The 23,827-nt window shown below is 41.2% G+C and overlaps 1 protein-coding gene across 2 annotated transcripts in view; it reads right to left on the reverse strand.

The window, feature by feature from the left end:
- Positions 1-23,387, reverse strand: part of ANO6 (anoctamin 6) — a 77,929-nt gene extending 54,542 nt beyond the window's left edge. For both annotated transcript variants that reach the window (XR_008974393.1, XM_057425432.1), the window contains exon 1: positions 23,232-23,387. Coding sequence is in view for 1 of the 2 variants with exons in the window: in XM_057425432.1 (XP_057281415.1) it covers positions 23,232-23,322 (91 nt within the window). In the remaining variant the exon portion in view is untranslated. The remainder of the gene's footprint in view (positions 1-23,231) is intronic.
- Positions 23,388-23,827: the final 440 nt, after the last annotated feature.

Below are 23,827 nucleotides of genomic sequence, written 5' to 3' on the forward strand. Positions count from 1 at the left end.
GCTTTCTAAGTAGAGCTGATCCTGCATCACACACATCCTCAGGAAACAGACCAACACTCTGGTACTATCTCCCCATCTCAGCAGGCTGCAGTCATGCTAGCAGAAGATGGGTTTCGAGATGCACACTTGAGATGTTGATGAGAATCTGAACATGAGCCGGCTGCAGTGTGTGCTGGCAGCCCAGAAAGCCAACCGTATCCTGGGCTGCATCAAAAGGAGTGTGACCAGCAGGTCGAAGGAGCTGATCCTGCCCCTCTGCTCTGCTCTCATGAAACCTCACTTGGACTCTGTATACAGTTCTGGTGTCCTCAACATAAAAAGGACATGGAACTGTTGGAACAAGTCCAGAGGAGGGCCATGAGGATGATCAGGGGACTGGAGCACCTCCTGTATGAAGATAGGCTGAGAAAGTTGGGGCTGTTCAGCCTGGAGAAGAGAAGGCTGCGTGGAGACCTCATAGCAGCCTTCCAGTGTCTGAAGGGGACCTATAGGGATGCTGAGGAGGGACTCTTCATTAGCTACTGTAGTGATAGGACAAGGGGTAACGGGTTAAAACTTAAACAGGGGAAGTTTAGATTGGATATAAGGAGGAAATTCTTTACTGTGTGAGTGGTGAGGCACTGGAATGGGTTGCCCAGGGAAGCTGTGAATGCTCCATCCCTGACGATGTTCAAGGCCAGGTTGGACAGAGCCTTGGGTGACATGGTTTAGTGTGAGGTGTCCCTGCTCATGGCAGGGGGGTTGGAACTAGATGATCTTGAGGTCCTTTCCAACCCTAACTCTTCTATGATTCTATGCCATCATGCGCATCACCATGTTTTTTCCTTTGTGAGAGTGCTGTGTTTTGACTTCTAGGCGGTTGTTGCTAAGTGATGTTTACCCTGACCAAGGACTCTGTGAGGCTCATGCTCTGCCAAGCAAAAAGCCCCACCTCTGAGGTAGTGTCTCAGAAGCCATGACAAGGCATGAAGTAAAATACTGGATATGAACTGAGTCCTGTAATGAATGAAAACTACTCTGAAGTCCGTCACCTAATCAAGTCAAATTACTTTCACCTTATTTCATAAAAGAACACATTACTTCTGTCTGGAATAAAACTAATATTTCAGAGAGATTCATCTTCTCACAAAGGATGAGTGTTGACATATCCAAGACAGGGTTTCACGTGAAGAAATGGCAATCACTGTATTAAAAATGTAGAAATAATAACAAGGGGAGAGCATCATTAGCTGGTGAATCAGTCTAAATATCCAGAGTCATCCCTGAACACCATCTGGGCACTGCTGTAAAGCTGCTGTCCTGAAAGCAACTTTATGTAGATGGCAGCTTCCTTAAGAACATCCATCTCTCTATCTCTTGGTCCAAAAATGACAACATTCTGGTACTGAAATATGATTCTGTCCTGGCTTTTGGGTAGAAAAATAGGGGAAGAAGGGGACAGATTTATGTCATACTGTCTTAAATGCCCCAGCAGACCAAAAAGGCAGAGAACTGACAATAGGAAGCAGTTTCCCTACTGAGCAAAGATTGTGCTTTTCCAAATCTTAACACTCGGCCAGGAAGTGAAGATATTGTTATAACTACAAGCTCCGGTGCTATGAACAAAGAAAACTTTGAATAGACGCTATTTACACTAGACAAAATAACTGCTTTTTTTCCTGTTAATTTACATAAGGCTTATGTATTAATATGCTAATTATGTATTATTAATATGTATTAACATTATAAATATGTAAATTACATTTTTGTATAAACAAAATTTAACTAATAATTATGACGAAAAAAAGCCTACCAGAACAGATCATGACCTATTTTAAGGGCTGATCATAGAACAAATTGTTTTTCAGTTAAGCATAAACTATCCAAGTCGTATGTAACACAATCAAACCTGAAGTGAAGTAAAACTATTTCACAGTTGAATTTTTTCTGGAAACAGAAACTGTTGGGACTCACATACTGATTTTGTCAGCCACAATCGCTTTTGCTGGTGTAGAATATTTCTTTGCTGCAGTTTATTTTACATGTTTAGTTCATTGTATAGGAATACTGTTGGAGCTAAGAAACTATTTAGGAGTTGAAAAAGCAAGAATATGTATTTTACTTTATAAATATGTGAATCAAACAAAGAGCTTCATAGCTCCAAACCAGAATTAATAAAGGCCATTAGGTTACTGGTGCTACTTCCTTTGTTAAAAAACAAAAAAAAAAATCTAAAAATCAGTATTAAATGTGAAATATCCTTGATGGTTTTGATCCTTACATATGAAGCCACACATAACATAGTTTTGTTTAATCACCTAAATAATTTTAAACAACCCCCACCCCAAATCCTCATTAGCTAGGATGATATATTAACCTAATTGCTTTCACTTCACAGAGTAAATGAATAAACACAAGGAGTTAAGAAAATAATGTCTTAGGTTATCCTTCCAAAATGCAAGTCTAACATTTTTATCTTGCTCCTTCCCAGTTGGAGAGAGTATTATCAGGATCTTTTTGGTGGGTAAAGGCCCGTCTGGGTTGAAGTTACTTTTCCAGACTAGCTGCTCCAGACCAGCTCTTTTGGGTACAATCTTTTCTTCACTCGCGTATGAGGGCAGCCATTACAATCACAAATCATAAATGGTTTCACCTCATTCCACCAAAATGCTACTGGCTCGCATTTAGTAGCAGTCATTCTTTTAAGTTCAGTTATTTGATTGGAATGCGTTTAGATTAGTTTTATTTCATACCTGTAGACTTTATTTGAAGAATACATGCTACTAAACCCCATATTCTTCACTTTCTGGAAAGTTATGTATTTTAAGAGAAATCAAATTATTTTTATAACAAACTGTACTTCATAAGATTTTATTTATAGTTAATAAGAGATTTATACAGCTGCCTGCTGTGTGAAAGTCTTGTTCCTTGTTCTCTTCTTATAGTAGCTTGCAGTCTTACAGTACGTGAGAAAACTGATGACAATTAGTAATGCCCGAATGGCTTTCCAAGCTGTCAATAAATTTAATTCTCTGTGCGCTCACACAGAGCAGATCTGCAGGTATTATCAACAGCAAACCTAATCTATGCCACGTAATAAGAAAAACATCGATTTTAATTTCAGATGCTTAAGCATACCCAAAAAGAAGCTATAGACGCTGCTGCATCTCAAAGGCTGTCTTGGAAGATGATTCTTTCATGTTTGAAAGACTATTCTTTCCATTAAGTTATCTTCTCTTACAGCTGTGCAAACAAAGGATTGGGAACATGTGGTATGCCTTCCAAAAATAAATACTCTTTCATGACTAACCCTAAACAGGAAAACATTCAGTTGGAAATTTAATACAGGGCATTGCTAGTCTAACACCCCATGTCCTGAAACAGCCAGCTCAGAGTCGGGGTAGCTAACCAAAAACAATAAAGCAATTAGCATGCAGTTATAGAGCAAGGAATAAGACTTTATGGAAATTATTTCACTGATAGCAGTGCCTAAATATTTAAGAGGCACTGAGCTGTAAGGTTTAAGGAGTTCAGTACCCAAACTGTCAAATGGTTTTTATGTGTTTGGAGCTCGAAGTGGGCACTTGCCCAAAACCCGTAGCAAAAACCCTAAATCATTTCAATGAGACCTGGACTAGCCCCAGCTTCAGTTTCAAAAACAAACACTGGGCTAATGACATTTTAGTTACAATTCCGTGAATTCAGAGTAATCTGCTGAAATGCAAATGCTGGCTCCTGTTTTTCACTGCTGCAATGCACGCCAGAACCAACCTGTCTGCATCCAGTCTGCACATCAGACACTAGCTGACTGCAAATCACTGCAGAAACTCAGCTGCTAATTAGACTATTCTAAATGCTTTTTCTGAAGCTAAACAATTTACCCACCTTCATCTGAAACAGCTGCCAGAAACAATTATTTTGGCTCTCATCTGTCAATAGGCAATATATGTAAATATAGAAATAATTTTTGAGCTTAGAATGTATTAACACACTTACCTGCTATAATTTTAAACAATATTTGATATGCTTTTTTGTTTTACCATGAATGCGTACATGTCAAATAGCTAGCTAGCTAGCTTTGTCAGACTATAAAATAATGGAATAAAATCATTAAATAGCAAGGCTTCAGACAGATAATCTTTTCAGACATTAATCTCAGGCTGGAATATGATTGAATCATACTCTCTTCTCCACATACACCTTATAATCTATTAAGTAATTTACATATGTTAAAAGGATGCAACAAATGAACTTTTCACTTAAGAGCTGCTTTGTTTTAGCCATATATGGCATCTGGTAGAAAACTGCTGTAATACTGGCTGCCAAATGAGCCTGCTTCATGATTGATTCAACCTATGCCACATCATTACAAAATGAGGCACTCCTACATATAAACTTTATTTCTTTCCTTTTTAACAACAGTGTAAACACTGTCCTTCCCGCTGTCAAAAATGCAAGGTCTTAGTTTCTAGGATTAAGAAAAATAACTACCTCGGTCGCTTTAATGTGAACATAAGACATACGGGATCTGCTGGGTCACTGAATCCAGCACCAGCTACTGAGAACTTTGATTTTTAGTTTTGCTACTAGGTTCTGAGACAAGGAGGCCCAAAAGTACAAAATGTAATCAGTTCTAAGTAATGTTAAGTTTGATGGCTTTGTAATGGAAAACAACTGCGGTGCTTGGAGGTAGCTGACATAGTTTCAGGCCCTCAGGGCCTCAGTACAAAAGGTGTGAGAAAAGCAGAATAGAAGGACAGGACCTGGGGATGGGGAGCATCCCGGACTAGCAGATGTCCAGGATGAGAGCAGTTAAACTAACTGATAAGTAGGCGGCCAGGATGATTGCTGTGTCTGTAATGTTAATTAAGCTTGTTGGGAAAAGTAAACGACCCTTAAAGACCACCACATTTTGTATGCATGCCGGAAACCTTTGGAAAATGATGTAATATGCTCAGTAACCGTATAAGGATGACCTGTAGAGCAATTCGGGGACACACGTTAGGAGGAGCTATCCCCCGTGTCTCCCGGCGCCGCAATAAAGAATACCCGCTTGTCAACCTGAAACTCTGTTGGCAAGTTTGATCCTGGAGTTTTCTCCGAAATCAGTTCCGAAACAAAAGTTTCTTTACTTAGAATGATCTGTTTAAGTGTGAAAAAGGGATCAGGCGACGAGGCAGATGCTTTGTGCTAGCAGTAAATAAATACCCAGGTATCAGAGGATGAGAGCCACTAATTCTGACAAGCCAAAGGGCATTAGGGCAGATTCGCAGAGGGTGTTAGGCATATAAAGTTACAGATAAATTCCTGCTGAGGTATACAAATGTGTCCGAGAAGATTGACAGTTTTAATGCCAAATCATATCAAACACAGTGTATGGTCCTTAGTAACCAGGACAAATCCATCAGTTAATTGATTTATCAATTTAATAAATTACTGTTAATGTTTTCCTTGCTTAATAAAATATTTTAAATGCATAATGGTTTATAAAAAAACCACTTTCTTCTTATGTAGACAGCGTATTTAAGACAACTAATAAACATGTTTGCACGTTGCTTTTCTCTATGGTTAATTAACTTTATATACATGTATCTAAATACAAGTTCAGAGTAAATAGTTATTTTCTAGTAGATAAGAAAGTTCAACAACAAATTAGAAATCAGAGTAAGCATGCACTGAGCTACATAATTGCTGAAATGAATGTCTGTCTATGGAATTAAAGAAGGGATATAGGCACCTAAAACAGGATTTGGGAGTAACCAAAACCCTCAGGTCCAGAAGTACATACCAAAACCACAGCTGCTGGTTAACAGGAGCTTCCTGCCTCACTGACAAGCACTGTGGGCATTTCCCCTGGGGGTCACCAAGGACTGGGCTGGGTGCAGTCCCTCTGATATCCTCAGCAAGGTCATTATTCAGCAGAACACAAGGAGTTTTACTATCTTAGCTGGCAAGTGATCAGACCAGTAAGACTCCAAACTCAAACTCACAAAGTCTGGAATAGTCCTGGTTCAAGACTGTCATCACTGATGCTTATTTTAAAGAAGACAAAGGAAGGGATTAGATCCTGGTCTTCCCATTCAGAAGTGATTCCCACTACATAAAAGGTGAAAGGTACACAGTGATACCACTTGATGTAGCATTTAGTGGTGGTGGATGCTGGTGGATTTTAACAAAGGAAGTAATTTTTCATTCTAAAGCCCAAACTGTTATTCTTTTTTCTTCAGGACCCTGTCTCCTTTTGTATACAAGACAGGGCTGTGAAGAGGATGACTCCAGGTTTGGCCAGGGGAGAGGATTTGTCTGTCTAGACCCTTATCTTGTGTTTGCAAAAGATGAATAAGATACAGAGACTGTAGGAAGACTGAAATGAAGAAAATTTATCTGATTGTCAAATAATTTGTGTGTGGCCTTGGAGAAGTGGCCTATGCCCCAGCTTGGGATCCAATACACGTGATGCTGAGCAAGCTGCTTGAGCGACGTTTTGGCCAGCTTTCCATGGCTGAGTTTTCAAGGTAACTGCACAGGGTGTTTGTTACAGCTGGGAAGCTTAGCACTTTTCCAGCAGAACTGGGCATCTGTCTCTAAGTTAGCTGGAGAAGTATGGTGTGATACTTGGAACAGCCAGATTGGGAAACACTCTTAGTTTGGAAAAATCAATCCCAAAGATTTTGTAATTGGTGAGCGTTTTTCTGACAACTTTATATGAAACACAGAGAGTTCATCAACCAGAAACCCAGAATGGTGTTAAGAGCTGATTTTACAAAAGTGATTGAAAATAAATTATTTTCTAGGGGCTCTGTGGTAGATGTGTTCTAGGGAGACCTGCCTGTGAGATATGAGTCTGTTCAGCATCTTATCTTTGCACAGCCCATTCAGAAGTGTTTTACATTCTCCACATCTTATCACTTCAGCAGCCTGCATTCCTATCACTGGGGTCTGGATTCCTGAAACTCCAGCTCTCCCTAAAGAGGGAGTTAGGCAACCTGACACTCTCATCCCTGTTGGATATAGTGCTCAGTAGTAAAAGCACCATTGAAACACAGAAGAGGAAAGTAATAAAAATATATGCTGTGCAAGGCTTGCATAATTTGAGTTAAACAAGGCTTGGAGCCATGCTCTTAATGAGGAAGATAGATAAAAAGAAATATGCAATTACTACCAGTTTACTGAGTAAGGCATTGGACTTAAGAGGGAAAAAAGAACAGTGATTGTGCAATTAGAAACCTTAGCATGCATGCAAACAAATGGCAGGAAAATTGAAGTCGCCTGGGCAACGTTAAAGCTGACATTGCCCAAATTCGAAGTGCTTGACTTTCTAACCTTAATGTTAATATTTTTTAGGCATACTATATAATTAGCCACAGCCAATTAGGGATGCTATGGCTCCTGTTTGCTGGTAATATTTACATATAAATATAGAGAAAGATTACCTCTGGCTATACTGTATTATTTAATTATACAGTCAGTTTAGAAATTAAATTATATCTGAAGCATTTGAGTGATTCCCTTGAGGAGAAGTGATGGAACAATTATTACTGCAATTTGGCATGAGAAAACTTTGCTGAAAGTCTAGAATTTCACCTAATCAGACAATTTGATTAGTGGTCCATGTGTAGGAGCACTCTGTTCTGCTGCTGGGTAACTTCAAAATGCACTGTAACAAAAGTAATCATAATAACTGTGGACACTTTTCCTTAGCAACTCACATATCAAATTTATTAAGTTTAAAAAGTCAGTTCAGAATAATGTAATTAGTGCAAATTCAGTACCGTGATGGAAAAAACCTCCAGTGTGTTTTAGCTTATTACATTCACTATGAGCAAAAAGTTCTGGTTTCTGCTGACAATTCAATTCACAATGTCCAGCAACTACAGCTGGGCAACGTCTGAGAGCTTCATGGCAAACAGCTGTGGTTTTGAAGACACAGAGGTTTCTAAATTACTTTCTGGGAAAAGAGGCATTAACAAGAAGGCTGCATGTGTGCACGCAGCTTTCTAGCAACAGCGATGTGGGCAGCCTAGTGGGAAATAAGAATATGCTCTCTGCCTGGCATTGAAGAGCCCACTATACAAGTAAAACACAAAATAGACACGTGAAAATTTCAACACAAGACATTTATACCAAAACACATTTGGAAAATGTGAAGGCAATAAAAACAAACCCCAGAGTGAATACACACATTTTTCCATGGACTTTGAGAACCTGGAAGTAGAAGGAGGTAAGATCTCAACAGCCGTTACAGTCCTCTTGCAAGAGAAGGGTGGAAAAACGTAGTGGATTTCCTTGGAAAGAAGGAAGCTGTGCTGAAGGTCCTGGTCATTTCAGTTACTGGTAAAGAGCCCCCAGCTTTAGGTGGCATGAATGCACAAATCAGGCCTTGCACATTTAGCCAGAGCAAGCCTAGAGTTTAGGCAAGGTTGGTAATGCTATTAGCTTTTCAAGGTAATGCCGCCATCAGACTGCACCCTTTAGTGCAATCAGCCTCTTGCTGGAATGGATGGTCTGTCATCTGGCTTGTGAGCTGGACCGGTGCCTTGTCCTTTCTATCAGATATTAGAAGGAAACACACCACTTGCCTATGGTCATCCAGCTGCTGTGCTTAGCGCTCGCTCCTGGGTTTTGTCCTTGGATACACTGCCTGCTCCTAGTCCTCTGATTTATGTTTTAATGGAGCTTTTAGCCTATAGCTTGCCTCTGCCCATGCCTACTTGTTCTTGACTGTAAGGCTGTTCCCCAGTTTTTCACAAGGTCAGTGCTTTTTAAGAAACAGCATATGTGTGCCGCCAAAGAAAAACAACGGCACACGAGTGCATAAGAATGTGCTTATGGATCATCTCTCCTGTCCCCAGAGGAGAAAAATGGTGCTCTGGGCCTAAACCCCCATTCAATGTCCTGAAGTGTAAGATGAAGGCACAGAGGCAGGGAAGCTCCCATTGCATGCAATCAGACAGAGGCAGGATATTTTTGGTTTAGATATCTTCTGGGCTTTTAATGAATAAGTTTCTCTTTACAGCTTTTGAACCTTTAACTGCTTCTTACACTTCCTAGCGCTGGGAAGAGTGAGGAGCAGTAAGTTGTCATTCACCTCCACTCCATGAGGTGGCACATTAGAAAACTGCTCGGATACATTACACATTACTACACACCCCGAGTCAGACGCCACAGGTGCCTGAGAAATATCAGCAGTGCTGCCAATGGGATAGCGTGAGCCTTTTGAGCCCGTGATGCGCAATGATGATAATAATGTATTGGGTATCTGGATATTATGTCACCTTAAGGTTTGTGTTTACAAGCAACACACAAAGAAGGACCATTCCCTTGGTAATGTCATACTCCAGATTTCAGTGTGGCCACGCATCATCATTGTGCTTTCAGAGTAATAGTGGGGGCAGCTTTAGACCACCATTTAAGCACATGATAGTGTGGTGTAAAGTACCATTTCTAGATTTCTCCAACAATTGTTCCTAGAAACCTAGCCATCCCAGAGTGACTACATTCAGTCTAAGAGCTTGTCAGGAAAGAATGCAGGTGAATTTTAAAGTACAAATCTCCTTTTGATATAAAATGTGCATAAAAATGTGGAAAATAGGTATTTTGATAGCTTATCTCAGGCAGGAGAATAAAGACGTCAGGACTAAACATTAATGACTCTAATGAAAAATGACTGTCTTGAATCCTAAATACAATTCAGCTGTTACAAAACCAAGCAGCAAGATAATAAGGAGGAAAAAGACAGACAGAAATTCTCTTGTTTTCCTCCTGTCTCACCTGTTCCACAGTGTAATTCCATGAAATCTTAGAGAAGACCTTGAAGGAGGAGATGCAAGGTTTGCTTAGGAAAGCATGGAAAAACATTTTATTTTGGTGTCTATAGTCCTGCTAAACTGTTTTATGACATTATGAACATACCAGATGGCGGTAACACAGTAAGAAACATAGGGCTTGCTCAGTTTTTACAACAGTATAGACCTTCATGAGTGTATGACCAGTGCTGAGAGACCTACCCCTCATCACAAACTCATTTCCACTGAGATTCTAATCCATTTCTTCAGAACTGTGGAAGTGAGAGGATGTAAAACATCAGTTTTCAGATGAAAAATCCAAGCAGCCTCTACAGAGTTATTTTTCATTTCATCTCAGATAAGATTACTTACATATCTCATTAAAACAGTAGGGAAAAGGCAAGTGTGATGGGCTGGTTTTTGTGCTGAGAGGAACAAAAATGATCTTTTCAAATGTGTGAATCCTGCTCATAGATTGTAAGGCAAGAAGGTACTAACAAGGTCATGCAGTTTGGTCACTGAAACACAAGCCAGAGGATTTTGCCTACTATCTTTTGTTTCAGCTCCAACTTCTGGTTGAAACCAAATAATCTCCTCAGTTCCAAAGACTTTACTGGATTACAGACCCATAGAATAATATCAAGGAGACTTCTTCAAACAGACAACAAATTAAGATCCAGTAAATCCATCAAGACAATTTTCTCTTTATCCAAAGTACGGACTTCACAAATCAATAACGTGACATATGGACCATACTCATTTATAACTTCCTGAAAAACTACACAAGCTGTGAAACAAATGCTGCAAGCAAACATACAGAAACAGAAGAATCCAAGGACAAACCAATCTCCACTTCCTCTATACTGGGTTGTGGTTTTTTTAGGCCTAACTGTATTTATAAAGCAAAACTCACAGTGACATTATATTTAGACCCCTAAGTTTAAATGCAAACTCCACTTTGGAAAGATTCAGCACTCGGCCCTTCTAACTGGTTATTAGTTTTCTTGAAAGTCTTTGGAGTATCAGGTTGATGGAGATGTTGCAGCACAGGAATCATTCCCAGTATCTTCTGCTGGAACAGTGAACACATTACATGCTGCTCTCCCTTCACATGGAGGAGGTGGGATGGAGAAGGAGGAGGAGAGGGCCTCAGGAGGAGCAAACATCAAAAGTGACAGCAAGGAGGTGCCAGTATGAGCTGTGTCGGCCACTCTGCAGTACACACTGAAGGGACTGAGAGGGGCAGTCCCAGGCAGGGTATCTCTGGCGACTCTGGAGAAACACCTCTGAGCTCTCTGCAAGAGGCATGGCCTAGTCTTTAATGAAAAACAAAACTATCACATGCTTGAGGAATATTTGAGGTGGGACAGCTAAATTCCAAGCCATATTTTTATGCCTAGAATGAATAATGCAAAACATCTTCACTGATTTAAATAGCAATGTACATTCTAAAAAGCAGGGACATACAGTTGAGACTGAAACCTTTAGCTGAGATTTGCCTTTCTGGACTTCTTATTGTCCCATATCAAGGGGACATATTAGACAAGGATCCACAGATATGGAAAACCCCACATTTAGGAGAGCATTGGCACTTCCATTTCCCTTGTATCATGAAATTAAGCAAAAATATTTAGTTAAAAGAAAAGGGGGAAATTCTGGTCATACACTTTCAGAGACAAAAAGGGCAGGCCTGATCCCAAGAAACAAGTACAACTCAATATTTTGACCTCCTTCAAAGTATACACATTTTCTCACTTCTGTAGACATCAGTTCCCTACATTAGCACAGTGAGAAAGCTGCCTGATCATGTAGAAGAAAAGCTTTTTAATCTTACTTATTGTCATATTTTTTACCTGCATTCTACATAGACAAAAACCTTGAAGGCTGTAAGTACTTGCTGTATGAGTCCTCCTCTGCACACAGGGATATACGTTCATGCTGACCTTGCACAGCTAGGATTTCAGTGGTCACCTTTCCTGTAGCCACAGACTTTGTTTTAGTTTAATATCTGCAAAGTGGAGCAATACAGAAAACTTAAATCACCAAATGATTCCTCTGTCCCTGTTTCCTGCTGGCTGGCACTTCGGCACTGCAGTCTGGACTCTAAGAGTACCTTATGTCACTTCTGAGTGACGGACGGTCCTCTTCTGCATGAGGCAGATTGGTCATATGGAGTCAAACTACGAACCCTGAAGGCCAAGAGAATCACTGACCCTAAAGATATAAACACACCCTCCCCCTGCCCCCGAACAGCAATATACAGTCCCTGGGGGCTGAGACTGCAACATTTACACACTTAAATAACTTCATGGATGCTGATGGATCCGCTCAACTCAAAAGGATTGTTCTCATGTTTGTGTCATGTTTGGCTTGTAATATGTCCCTACACAGACTGATGCACAGAGGTGAGCAGCAGCCTGCTGCCTCTGAGGTTTATGCTGTTGTGCGAGGGCTACAGGAGCCAGATGCAGGTAATCCTGTAAAAACCAGGATCCCTACTGTAGGCTGAGAGGAGTATGTGAAATCGTGGCAATGTAACAGCTATCAGCAGCACTATACTACTTGGGTCCAAAGAGCATAAATGTCATTGGTTTTATGTGTTTTCTTTCCCTGAGAAATTTCAGAGGAGCTGTTAGTGAGATCTGACTCAAATTAGCTCCATTAAAACACAATATTGCTGATATTTTAACAAGTACAAATGATAAAACCAAGAAGCAGCTCAAGTTCTTTAGCATTTTTGTGAGCTCTCTAACTTCCCTGCTTAGATCCCATGCATGCCCAGAACCTGGCCAAATAGACACGCATATCTCTGAAAGCTGATTTTTCTGCAGGAGTGTGACCTAATGCTTTGGTGTTGACTGTAGAATTAACCCTCTGGTCAAGAATGAAGTGTTTTTATAAGCTGTTTTTATACCCTCCAGTGCTGAAGCACATCATTGCCCATGCAATGTGGCCCGGTCTCCTGCCAATCCCCGTGTACCTTGTTGAATCTGAAAGTTTTCTTCATTGCTTAAAATAATGTGAGGGCTTTGCTGTTGTTGTTGTTTGTTTCCTTTTAATCCCAGAGCAACTAACCCAAATCAGCTGCCCTCAGGCAGGAAACACAAAGAAAACAAGCCACTTTTGCTTTTGCTATGAGACTTACCAAGATAACCCCAAGCATACTGTCAGAACCACTGCCCAGTTCCATGGGAGGGGGTGTACCGTGCCTTAACTGTGATTTACAGGAGGTCAGCCTATATGCAGCAGTGGTCCCCAGCTACAAACACAGCTTTTTTAGCAGCTAAGCTGATCCCATGGTTTGCTTCACCTATGCCAAGCCTCCAGGCAGCTGTGGAGCCTTTTTATTGGGAATTGAAATGATTAACCAAATTGTAATTGCAGATCACTGTTTGGTTAGACTTCAGTGCCTATGGATCAATGAGCTATCTAATTAGAAATCTTAAGTTTGAAATATGTTTATAAAATTATACCCATTGCTATTAAATTTACATGTCTCAGAGGAGATTTATTTGAATTTCTGTAATGAGTTTCTCAGCACGTTTGCTTTAAAGTATTTCCTACACTCAGCTGTTGTACACTGTGTTTACAGGAGGGTCCCAAAAAGATACTTTTAATTTCTTTGACCGTGAAAATACTGAGTTGAAAGTCAAAACCTACAAGCATTTTTGAGCTACTTTGCATGGGGGGGTGCAAAGGCTTTAAACATTGCCAGTGCTGGACCCAGAGTTTAGGAATAAACTATACGTTTGTTTCCTAATCAGGAAATACTTTGTGGTTTTAGCAATTGAAGGACACTTCAGATTTTTCTTCTCACAGCTGCAGCTTAATAACCAACTTTTAACTAAAACCACCTCCTCCTGTGCATAAGAGGTCTAAAAGAGAGCTTTGCTGTTCTTGCAAATGCCAATAAACTAACACAAGCATCTGGAGCTCTACTTGGTGGGACTGCGTTGCCCTTGAAGCGTCTTCTTTCCTCACGTTATCATCAGCAAGGAACAGGTTAAAAAACAAAGAGAACTTTAAATCCAGCACTGACTTATTTATTCTTCAGGTCATATTGAGTTCTTCTTCTTTTTTTTTAACAAATAATATATTATATTTTCAAGTTTCTGCTGGGCTGTTTGTCTTAAGCACCGCCATAAGGTTGTAGATTAAACCGTGCTTTTGTGCAAATTCCTTCTTGTCTTTTATAGACAGCAGAATAATTAAATGAATTTAATTATTTTTCCTAGAATAAATCAGTCTATACAGAGATGATGGAAGATTTAATAGAGATATTTCCTCCATTAGGGACTAGTTCTGCATTCTCTACTATGAATAGCATTTACAAAAAAATAATGTGATTCCCACTGTAGTCAATAGGACTGCCCACAAGGGTAAAGCGTGCATTGTTTGATCTCATCCTTGTTCATTAATGCCTATAAAAACTCCATTAGAGTACTTAAGAAAAAAAACACATAGAAAGAGGACACTAATAATTTTACTAACATTGCACAAAACCTAATAAAACTCTCCGGCAATGCTAGAGCCCTCTGGATCATCATCTCAGCCTTGTTTCCTTATATGTTATTATCTCTAAAGGCAGTGCCGAAGCTAGAGCTGTGGAAATGTTTTGCAAATAATTAATGGTATAAATATAGTATTTTATTTCCTGCTGGATAAATTACCTATGAACACATTGTGATTTTTACTATATATTAAAAACATGCATGAAAATGCCACAGATGAATTATTTCAATTCACTGCACCCACAGTTATATTACCTTGGTCCCTTGCTGCAGCTCATTTACCTGCTGAACTGACTTGGAAGAATCTTTATGCCACTGCTTATGAGTTCCTGACTAGACAAATAGGTGAACAGCTGCACTGGTCTGCTTTACCAGAATTAATACCGACAAGAGTTCTTCCTTCCTCTTTCCTTTAACTTACTTCCTTTCTTAGACTGTGCCTCAATCTCAATGGGTGTTTTGCCTTTACTTCCATGTTCTTGCTCTTTCCATTTCTTTAACACTTCCTACGTTACCAGACCCTTCAGTCAAGTCCCCAGTCTGTGCAACACGAGTCTCTCCACTAATGTGAGTTCTAGTTGTTGGTGTTTATCTCAAGCTCCCTCCACTGACAGCAACAGACCCCAGCTTTTCCACAGGCAGGACGTGGCTCTTCAGCTCCTTCACTGTGCCTGATCACAGCAGCATGTCCTTGGATTACTAATATCAGTTCCCAGCATTTAGCAGGATTGCTACACCGACAACATTTTAGAATTGTGCCCTATACTTTCCACCTTGATCTGCAATGCAAATGGTATTTTCTGGTTAAATATTCTTCCCACAAAGGAAAGAACCTACAGTCTCACCTGCTGAAGTCTCTAACCCCCTTCTCCTGATCAGAAGACACTAGCACTGCCACAGCACAGGAGACTCAGTGCATGTCAACACAAGTGCTTCTTGCTCCATCTCTTGATTCCAAATTCTCTTCCCTACCCAGTGAAGATTCCTTATCTGACTGTAATTTCCCAAATTAGCAATGGTTGAGGCTCAGGTCGCAGCTCTCTGCTGCAGCAGCGGAGCAAGAACCAAGATCTCCCTGTAGACGCTGTGAAAAGCAGACGCCTTAGCAAAACATCAACCCAAGCTAGAAGCCCACAGGACAGAAACACACGGTGAACACTCAAGTTACCAGACATGTAGCCTACTGCAGCAGGTGCTCTCAAGCAGCACATGAACGGAAGAGAGGTGGTGGCTGTTTCCTGCCAAACCGGGGCGCAGCAGCTCATTCCGATGACTGCGCTGTAAGCCCTTTCCTATGCAAATATTTAATGTCCCCTGATAAACCTCATCTAAAAAAATGCTGGAGAACCTGACTAACCAGATTAATGGGGTCAGGGGAAATCCATCAGCAGAAAACTGAAAGGAAGGGAAACTATAAAAGCAAAGCAAAATCTGCTGTGAGTGGCTGCTCCTACAAAACTTTGATTTTCAGTTATGTCTAAAGAATACTGATGAATAGCGGCTTAGTTGGAAACTAATGTAAACACCACATTGAAGGGTTCAATCTTATTCAGCCTTCATACAGTATTTTGAAACTAAAATACAATTTCTACCACATGAAGCATAAGATCAGTTAAAGGATGTTTATGCTCCAGCAGACTTGTAACTACACCTCTTAAGATTCAGTCAGTTTGTTTTAATATAGTTTTGTTAATTTTCCAATCTGAATCTGTAATCATTAAAAATGTTTAAATGTGGTCTCTTTCCAAAACCCTTTGGTCTTCATGGCTCTTCCTGCTAAGGGGGTCTATGCTGGTTTGAATCTTATCCTTTTACAAACATAACACACATTCATACGGTTCTTTCCATTAGCAAAACAATCTAGACTCTGCCTATTTTACATTCAGTAATATTACGCCTTTCAACAGATCAATTGTTCCATATAAGATGGACCACCTATATTTATAAGGTTTGGAACTGAAAGGCTTGTGAAGAGAAAGATGCTCTCATATGGATGCAGGATAGGAATGGGAAAAAGGGATTATAGTCGCATTTGATGGTACCACGCAATGGAAGAACATGTGCTGGGCTGCCTGATGTTAAGGAACAAGTAAGACTCCTTTCCCTACCCTTCACCACTCAGCAGTCCATTCCTGATAAACTAACAACTGTGTTAGGTGAGTTATCATAGGCAGAGTATGAAACCATGTATACACAAATGTGGGGCCTGAGCACCCCTCTTGACTTCCTTGGAGAAGATATCCCATGTGTACGTAGTGAGACTGGGGAGTGATTCTGAATCCTGCAGAGGAGTGGGAACTGCTCAAAGATTAAATTGGGCCACCTTGAGGTTGAGGACTTTTTTCTTATTTAGTTCCAGTAATGCTTCAGGACCTCACTTCTGAAATCCATGCGAGGAATCGTGTCTGTACGTCTGCCGTTATAATCAAATGCTTGAGGTTGGGATAAGTGAGGACAATTAGAGAAAATTTCATTGAATCAAGCACAAATATCTTTCAGATGCCCATATAACTCCTCAGGAGGCACCCAAGACACTCCTTGTGTTCACAGAGCCTTCAGAGAGATGTGGGATGCCCAACTAAAGCATGAGGGGTGGAGAAGACAAAGGATTCTGTGCTCAGATGTTTGTATCCTTAGGCTGACTATCACACAAAATCTACTGTTTGCTGACAATTTGCCTGACTGCAACTTTTCATTTCCCACCGACACTGGCAATAAGAAGATAAAGGATACAGTGTCCTTTACAGCTTTGAATTCCTACCATGCTGCCACTGGCATAACCCAATGAACAAAAAGGCCAAAATGCCATGAAAACTTGAGCTGGTGGTTGTAGGGGGAATAGTTCTTTTGGTAGCCAAGCTATTTTGTGATGGCTTGACACGTTTGTGACATTACTGCCTGTATCTTTCAACTTCCAGGTTCATCGGATCTGAATCCTAACACAAGATCCTAGCAAGCTCTCATTGAGGCTAGAGCAGCAGGTGAACTCATATACTCACTCTTCAGTGGGTAAAGTGTTCCACCTGCATTCACAGTGAGCCTGGATACGAATTAAACACCCTAAAAAGTTAGAAGTGGTATTAGGCCATGCCTTGGTGAATATTTTTTAATTTTTATGTAAAAAATATCAATCAAATATCAGTTTAATAACATGCATTCTCCAGAGCAGTACTGCAGACTATTCGAAAGGACCATGCCAGACTCATGCCCTGTAGCAATAGTGACAATCCAGAAAAGCAAGCTGATTTTTTCTATTCATTAGCATACAGAGCTCAGCACTTACATAATATCTCAGTCCCCAGCTTTGTTCCTGAATTTTAGAACATACATAATCCAACCCCTGGCACCATTCTTCAGCGCCTCCTCCTTGACATTCACACCCTGTTAAATACATTATCTTGTTAAACATACAACTGCAGCAGCTGTATATGCTTAAGGCCTCAACATCGTTTTTAAAGACCTCATGTTAAGCACAGGATATTTAGTTGTCTTATTTTGTGCTCTAAAATGAGCAACCTTTTACCTGACCTAGCCCAGTTAATCCCAAACTTAGGCTAATGCTTCTTTATTTGACTTTTTTAGGGTGTATTATCTCAAACAAAAAACAAAAAACCCACACCAAACAACCACAATAAAAGACAAAATCCATTGTACTTTACAAGGGATAAGCCGGAAGGCATTATAAAGACTATTTAATTTATGACAAGTAATTGCTCTCATACAAAAACACCCTTGAGTTTGTTTCCTCATTTTTTTTACTAAAATGTCTGGTTTAGTACCAGTTCCCCCTTGGGGTTTGCCACATATCTAGTCGCAAAGTAGATCTTAATTCCACAGCATGCAACCCATCGCTTCTTAGAAAATGGCAGGTATGAAGAAATACTAAGATGTGGTGGTTTAAATGATAACAACTTCAGCGAATTTTCCATGCATGTAGAAACAGATCTTATTCATTATCCTTCCCTAATTACTTTTGAAAGATCCATTCGAGTGGAAATACAGTGTCTGTTACGGCATGTGTACATCACCCCTTCCGTGCCTCTGGTCTCCTGAAATTCAAGCCCTCTGTCTGCAATTTGATATACTGCATTAATTGCAAACCAGCTGATACAAGCCCATTTTTTGTGGGTTTCTTATTGCATTACATTCAATAACTGTAGCATTACAGCACTGCTGCATGGTGCTCTGCACCATGTAACAAAACCTTGGCTGTTTCGTACATATAAATTTTAATAACATTCCTTGTTACAAATGATAAATGCTTGAAAAGTAATTTAGAAAATCTAAGATGTTGAGCATAAATGTGTGTATGTTGGTTTTCCTTTTAGAAGAACTTGTGGGATTGTACAAATGGTGGAAAAAGCTTTAAGGAATGACCCACGATAAGTATCTAGCATCAAATTAATGACTTGATAACCAGGAAAAAAGCCAGAACTAATACTATTGAAGTTGTGCAAATTGATATAATGGGAAACAACAAGTCTTCCTACAGATTGCAGACTTATCTGTAAACTGCCCTCATGTTCAGGATAGCTAAATCCAAAATAGAAGAACAGAGAGTACTGTCAAAGTAAAGGAGGTTTTCAGTGGACAACTGGGAATTCTGTTGTGGTAGAAAAACTTCAAAAAAAAAAGAAAATCAGGCAAATTTGTGAAGCTTATCGGTTTCATAAATTCCTGCCTGATTCTTGAGATACTCTGCCTCCTCCAGAGTTTATGATTATAAATCGCTTCAAAGCCGTAATTGTATTGTAGTTAAATATTTATACTCCCACTATTTATGTTTTAGTAGATTTGAAGAAAAAAATCATTAAATCAGAATGAAAAAGTGTTTGGTACCAGCAGTGCACTGTTCAAATGCAACCACACTTGGTGACAAGGTTGTTACTCCAGTGTGGCTTGGATTTGATGAAAGTGGATGGAAAGGCTGAATGTAAAAATACAGAAGAAGAGAGGAAGTGATGTGGGTAAACCATCAGGATAACAGATATGAGAGGAAGGACATGAAGGCATGAAAGGCAGTTTAAATTTTGACCAGTATTACAGCCAGTGTTTCCTGGACCTGTACAAGTGCCAGTACACCATGAAAAGTCTCTTGTTGCCTCAGTAGCAAATCAGAATAAATGAGACCATGTGTCTGCATTCCTGCTTGCTCCTGTTCCTTGTCTCCTACACAGGGGCAAGAACAATGTTGCAAACAGAGCACAGAATCAGTAGCAGAAATTCTTGGTTATCAGCCTCTCAGACATAGCCATCCCCATCCATCTGCTTCAGGGCAGTGCATGACTGAAATGTGGCTCAATCATTTTTAGGTTGATTGCAAGACAGAAGGAAAAGACAACCAGCTGTGATAAGAGTGGACTGGGACAGTCTTAGTCATTACTGTAAGCAGACTGAAAAGCAAGATATTGCTCTTTCAGAAACAGAACCACTGTTTTTGAAAGAATCTGCTTATAAAGCCTTGCATATTATAAAATGATCAGATCTGATCCCTGCACCTACTGCTGAGTAGATCACTTTTAGCGTTAACTACAGTTAACTATTTTTTACACATGACAGTGCACAAGCCAATTTTCAGTTAATTGCAGTTAATAAATCATAGGGCAAAGCCACAGTTTTCAACCTAGGAATCTTTTAAGGCTTTCCATTGACCTTAGAAGACTTCCATAAAGAACTGACCATTTCTCAGCATCATGAAGGCAAACCTTGGCGTAATGTGTAGAACACGGTATACTTGCCATTCATATTAGAGTACCATATGTAATGTAACAATAATATTTGTAGGGTCATATGAGAAGCAAGTCAAGTTAACGAAGCCACTTAATATGAAAAAATAAAAGCTCGAGCTAGGCAATATGGTAAAATTCAGCACATGCCATGAGGAAACTAGCAGAGAACCGTGAGCAAAAGTAATGAGGTGAAGGGTAGCTGGGCCTGCTCTGCACCACTTGGATTACATCACCTCTTAGGACAGGGCTCCAGTTGTATAGTGGGCTGCACAAAAGTGGTTATTTTAGGATGCAGCTCCAAAATAACGTTGCTTGAATAAGCCAGTACTGTTGGACATTTTTACTGTAACTGGTAAAAACATGTGCTGAACAACAGCATGAAATCCTCTTCATAAAGAAGAGCTGGAATCCTCGTCAGGCCAGTATCTGCACTGTGTGACAAGAAAAAGGTTAACACAAATATCCATTTGTTGGTCACTTATAAAGCATGGCTTGATGATTACTGCAGCAGTGTCAAAATATGGAGATACGCTGACCACTCAAGGCTGAAGTAACACCTAGAAGATATATTTGAGCAAAACCTAGACAACAAAGTGAGCAAGATGCAAAGATATCCCAACAAAGAGAAGAGTATTTCATGTGGAATGGTTTGCCAGAGTGGATCATGCCTCTGGATATTGTCTGCAGAAGTTAATTTTTCTGGAAAGCACACTCAGATATTCTGTAAATCCCAAAACACAAGCAAACTAATTTAGATATGGTAGGAGGTTTGGCATCAGGGAAAGAAAAACTTTACAGTCTGACAGTTTCTACGCAGAAAATAATGGGTTTGGAGAATTTTAAATGCTGTGGCAACCGCAGGTCAATGTCCTTCCCACCATTCCCGCCTGGTAACAAGATATCTCAGAAACAAATTGATGCCACTAAGGTAACAATCCTCTTGAAAACAGCCTGACTCCAAAACAAAAAGTTGACCTTCTTGTTTAAGCACTGGGGAAAAAAAAAAGGTTTCAACTTGTCCAAAAAGCCTGACCTTAGGAGAAACCTTTCTTCCTTAAGCACAAGTCTGACTGAAACAAACCATGTCAAAGCTATGCATGGCAGGCAGGTAACTGTGGTACTTTCCTGTGGGTTGGGACTCATGAGTCCAGCTCTTTCTCTTGACTCTGGCTAAGCCTGCTTCTGACCTGAGTGGTTTGCTAGTCATCAGCATGGATAACCAAAACCACCTGTATGCCAGCATGAGCCAGAGCCACGTCTGCAAAGTTTGATATGCCATAATAATGCTTTCCGAATGAGCTATAAGCACGTGGGATTGATCTTGAACAGAACTGGAAAGAGTTCGCAAGTCCTGCTTGCTTGCTACAGCAGGGATGACTTTCTTGGGAAAAATGCAGATGCAAGTGGTACAATAAAACTGGGAGTAAACGGATGCTTTACAAGTTTCATGGACTAATAAAACAGCTCTCCTGTAATTATACCTAACGTAAAACCCTCAGGACTCTTAACACATGCATTTTGCAAGGCAGAATAGCAAATGCGATAGAGCTGGGCACTGTGCACCAACAGGCTTTGCATAAGAACTTGTGAAATCATCACTACTCAATTTTTAGTCAGTTTTGCCACATAGCATGAGTTGTTCCACACCGCTTTATCTTGCAAGCAGAACGTGCAGCTCATGATTTGCTGGCTCTAGGAGCTGAACTAACCACGGATTTGACAGAGTCGTGAGTAAGAAACAATTTAGTTGTTCTCTGGGGTGAAGAATGGAAAGAAAAAGGCATGTGCTGATTGTTACATTGCAGTGCTGAACCTCCCTTTAATTCATGGAGTGGAGTCAAACAACTCCTCTGCCTCACTTCATACGGAAAACTGAATTTGTCTTTGGACTGTTACTGTAAAGCAAGGGATACTCCCACAGCATCTGAAACAAAGGCTAGTAATGTTGGAGGAAAGACACCCCCCGACTTCCACAGGCATTGGGTGAGGCTCAAACTTTAGACGCTTTTGGAGTGGGCTGATCGAATAAATGAGTCAAACTGTACTGGCCGTTATTAAATAGAAGCAACAGGAGTCAGAGAGAGTTAATGATGCTGGAACATTTAAAAAATTGCAGAAATTCAGCCTCAATATTAAACACCACCCCCCCCAAATTCTGTGCTTCTCAGTAAAAACATTCATGATCCTCATGAACAATAATGAGCAAGAACCTTTTTATTTGATAAAATTTATATGTACAAATCTATCTTCTATTTGCTTGTCTAATTGACATTTGCCTGCGTTCCTTGTTTGTTAAATCCATTTTAACAAGTTAAGTGGAAATAATAGACTTCGGAAATAATATCTTGGGTACTGCAGCTGAAAACAGCTTCTGAACTGAAGCAAATCTGTTTCTCTTTAGTGAAATGAATAGAACCCTTCAGTCTGAACCAGCTGAGAACCAACCCCTTTTGGGAAGTTTTCTGGAAATACTTTAATAATTCCCACAGTAAATACAAATGTCATTGTCTTGCTGCTGGGACGAGACTAACATACTCTGAATTTAAACTGCTCTGGTCATTTCATTGTCTGCTTTTCTGGCAGACACAGTATCTGTATTTTTCCAGCAAAACTACCATCTTCCTATGCTTTGCCAATTTATGTTATGTTTTTCTGGAGGGGGGTGGTTTCATTTACCCTCCTTTGCTTGGCTGTCAGACTGGGGCACGCCAGAGCGGCAGGACGGGGAGAAACAGCTGCTGCCAGCCACAAGGATCGGCCCGGGGATCCTGCCCTGACGCTTCCCAAAGATCCAAGGCACCCTGGCACAGCCTGTGCCAGTGCTCAAAGATCACAAGGGCTCCAGCATCGCTGCTACTGCCAAGCGTTGTTTCTGTGCCGACTCGAGCTATTGCCTCCCGGGAGAGGGAAAGGTGCAGGTGAAGTTTTGGGTGCTTCCCTGCCCGCCGGGCAGCGCTGATGTCGGGGAAGCCGGAGCGCGGAGACGCCGCTCCACGGGGCAGCCGCACCTGGCACGCACCGCCCGCGCAGACAAAGAGATCACGCATTTTGCGCCGAACATCACCAGAAGTTGTAGCGGGAGGAGGTGAAGCTGCGCTGCGAGCACCCTTCCCGCCACCCCTCTCCGACCCCGGGCTTGTGCCCTCCCCACCGCAACACCGGCTCCACGGGCCACTTCCCCAGGCTGCAGCCGCCCGGGACCCTCCCCGTGCCAGCCCCCTACTCACCGGTCTCTCCATCATCATCATCTTCCTCCTCCCCCTCCTCCTCCTCCTCCCCCTCCAGATCCAGCAGCACATCTTGGTTCTCCGCATTCATGTTGCCGGCGTTCCGGGCCCCCGCTCCCGCTCTCCCGCCGCCGGGAGCCGAGCCCGCCCCGAGCCCTCCCTGCCCCGAAGGCGGGGCGGTGGCGGGGGGCGGGCGGGGAGGCTGCCGGCTCCTTCCCAGCAGATCCGCCCGCCCTCATCCCGGCGCGCTGCCTGCGGGCTCCCGGCGCATCCCGGCGCATCTGGGGGTCGGGACAGGCAGCAGCGCGTTTCCTTAGCCCGGACACCGTTATCACCTTCCAGCTGGAGCTGTCCGGGTGGGTAAAGGACGCTTGCTGATCTTCGGGCAGAGAGAGGCAGCGACCGTTGTCAAAATCGCCTTCTGTAAGAGGACACATTGATGTACTTCAGTAATAGCATCTTGAGTGATTAAAATGGGGAAGCTGGAAAAAAACATACTAATCATTCAATCGTACAATATCAGGCTGGAAAAGACATCAAGGATCATCTGGTCCAACCTTTCTAGGCAAAGCATGACCTAGACTAGGTGTCCCACC

The sequence above is a fragment of the Pezoporus wallicus genome, unplaced genomic scaffold, assembly GCF_028554395.1.
Source record: "Pezoporus wallicus isolate ANWC-B61680 ecotype Strahan unplaced genomic scaffold, APGP_CSIRO_Pwel_v1 contig_4722, whole genome shotgun sequence".
In the NCBI taxonomy this organism is placed as follows: Eukaryota; Metazoa; Chordata; class Aves; order Psittaciformes; family Psittacidae; genus Pezoporus; species Pezoporus wallicus.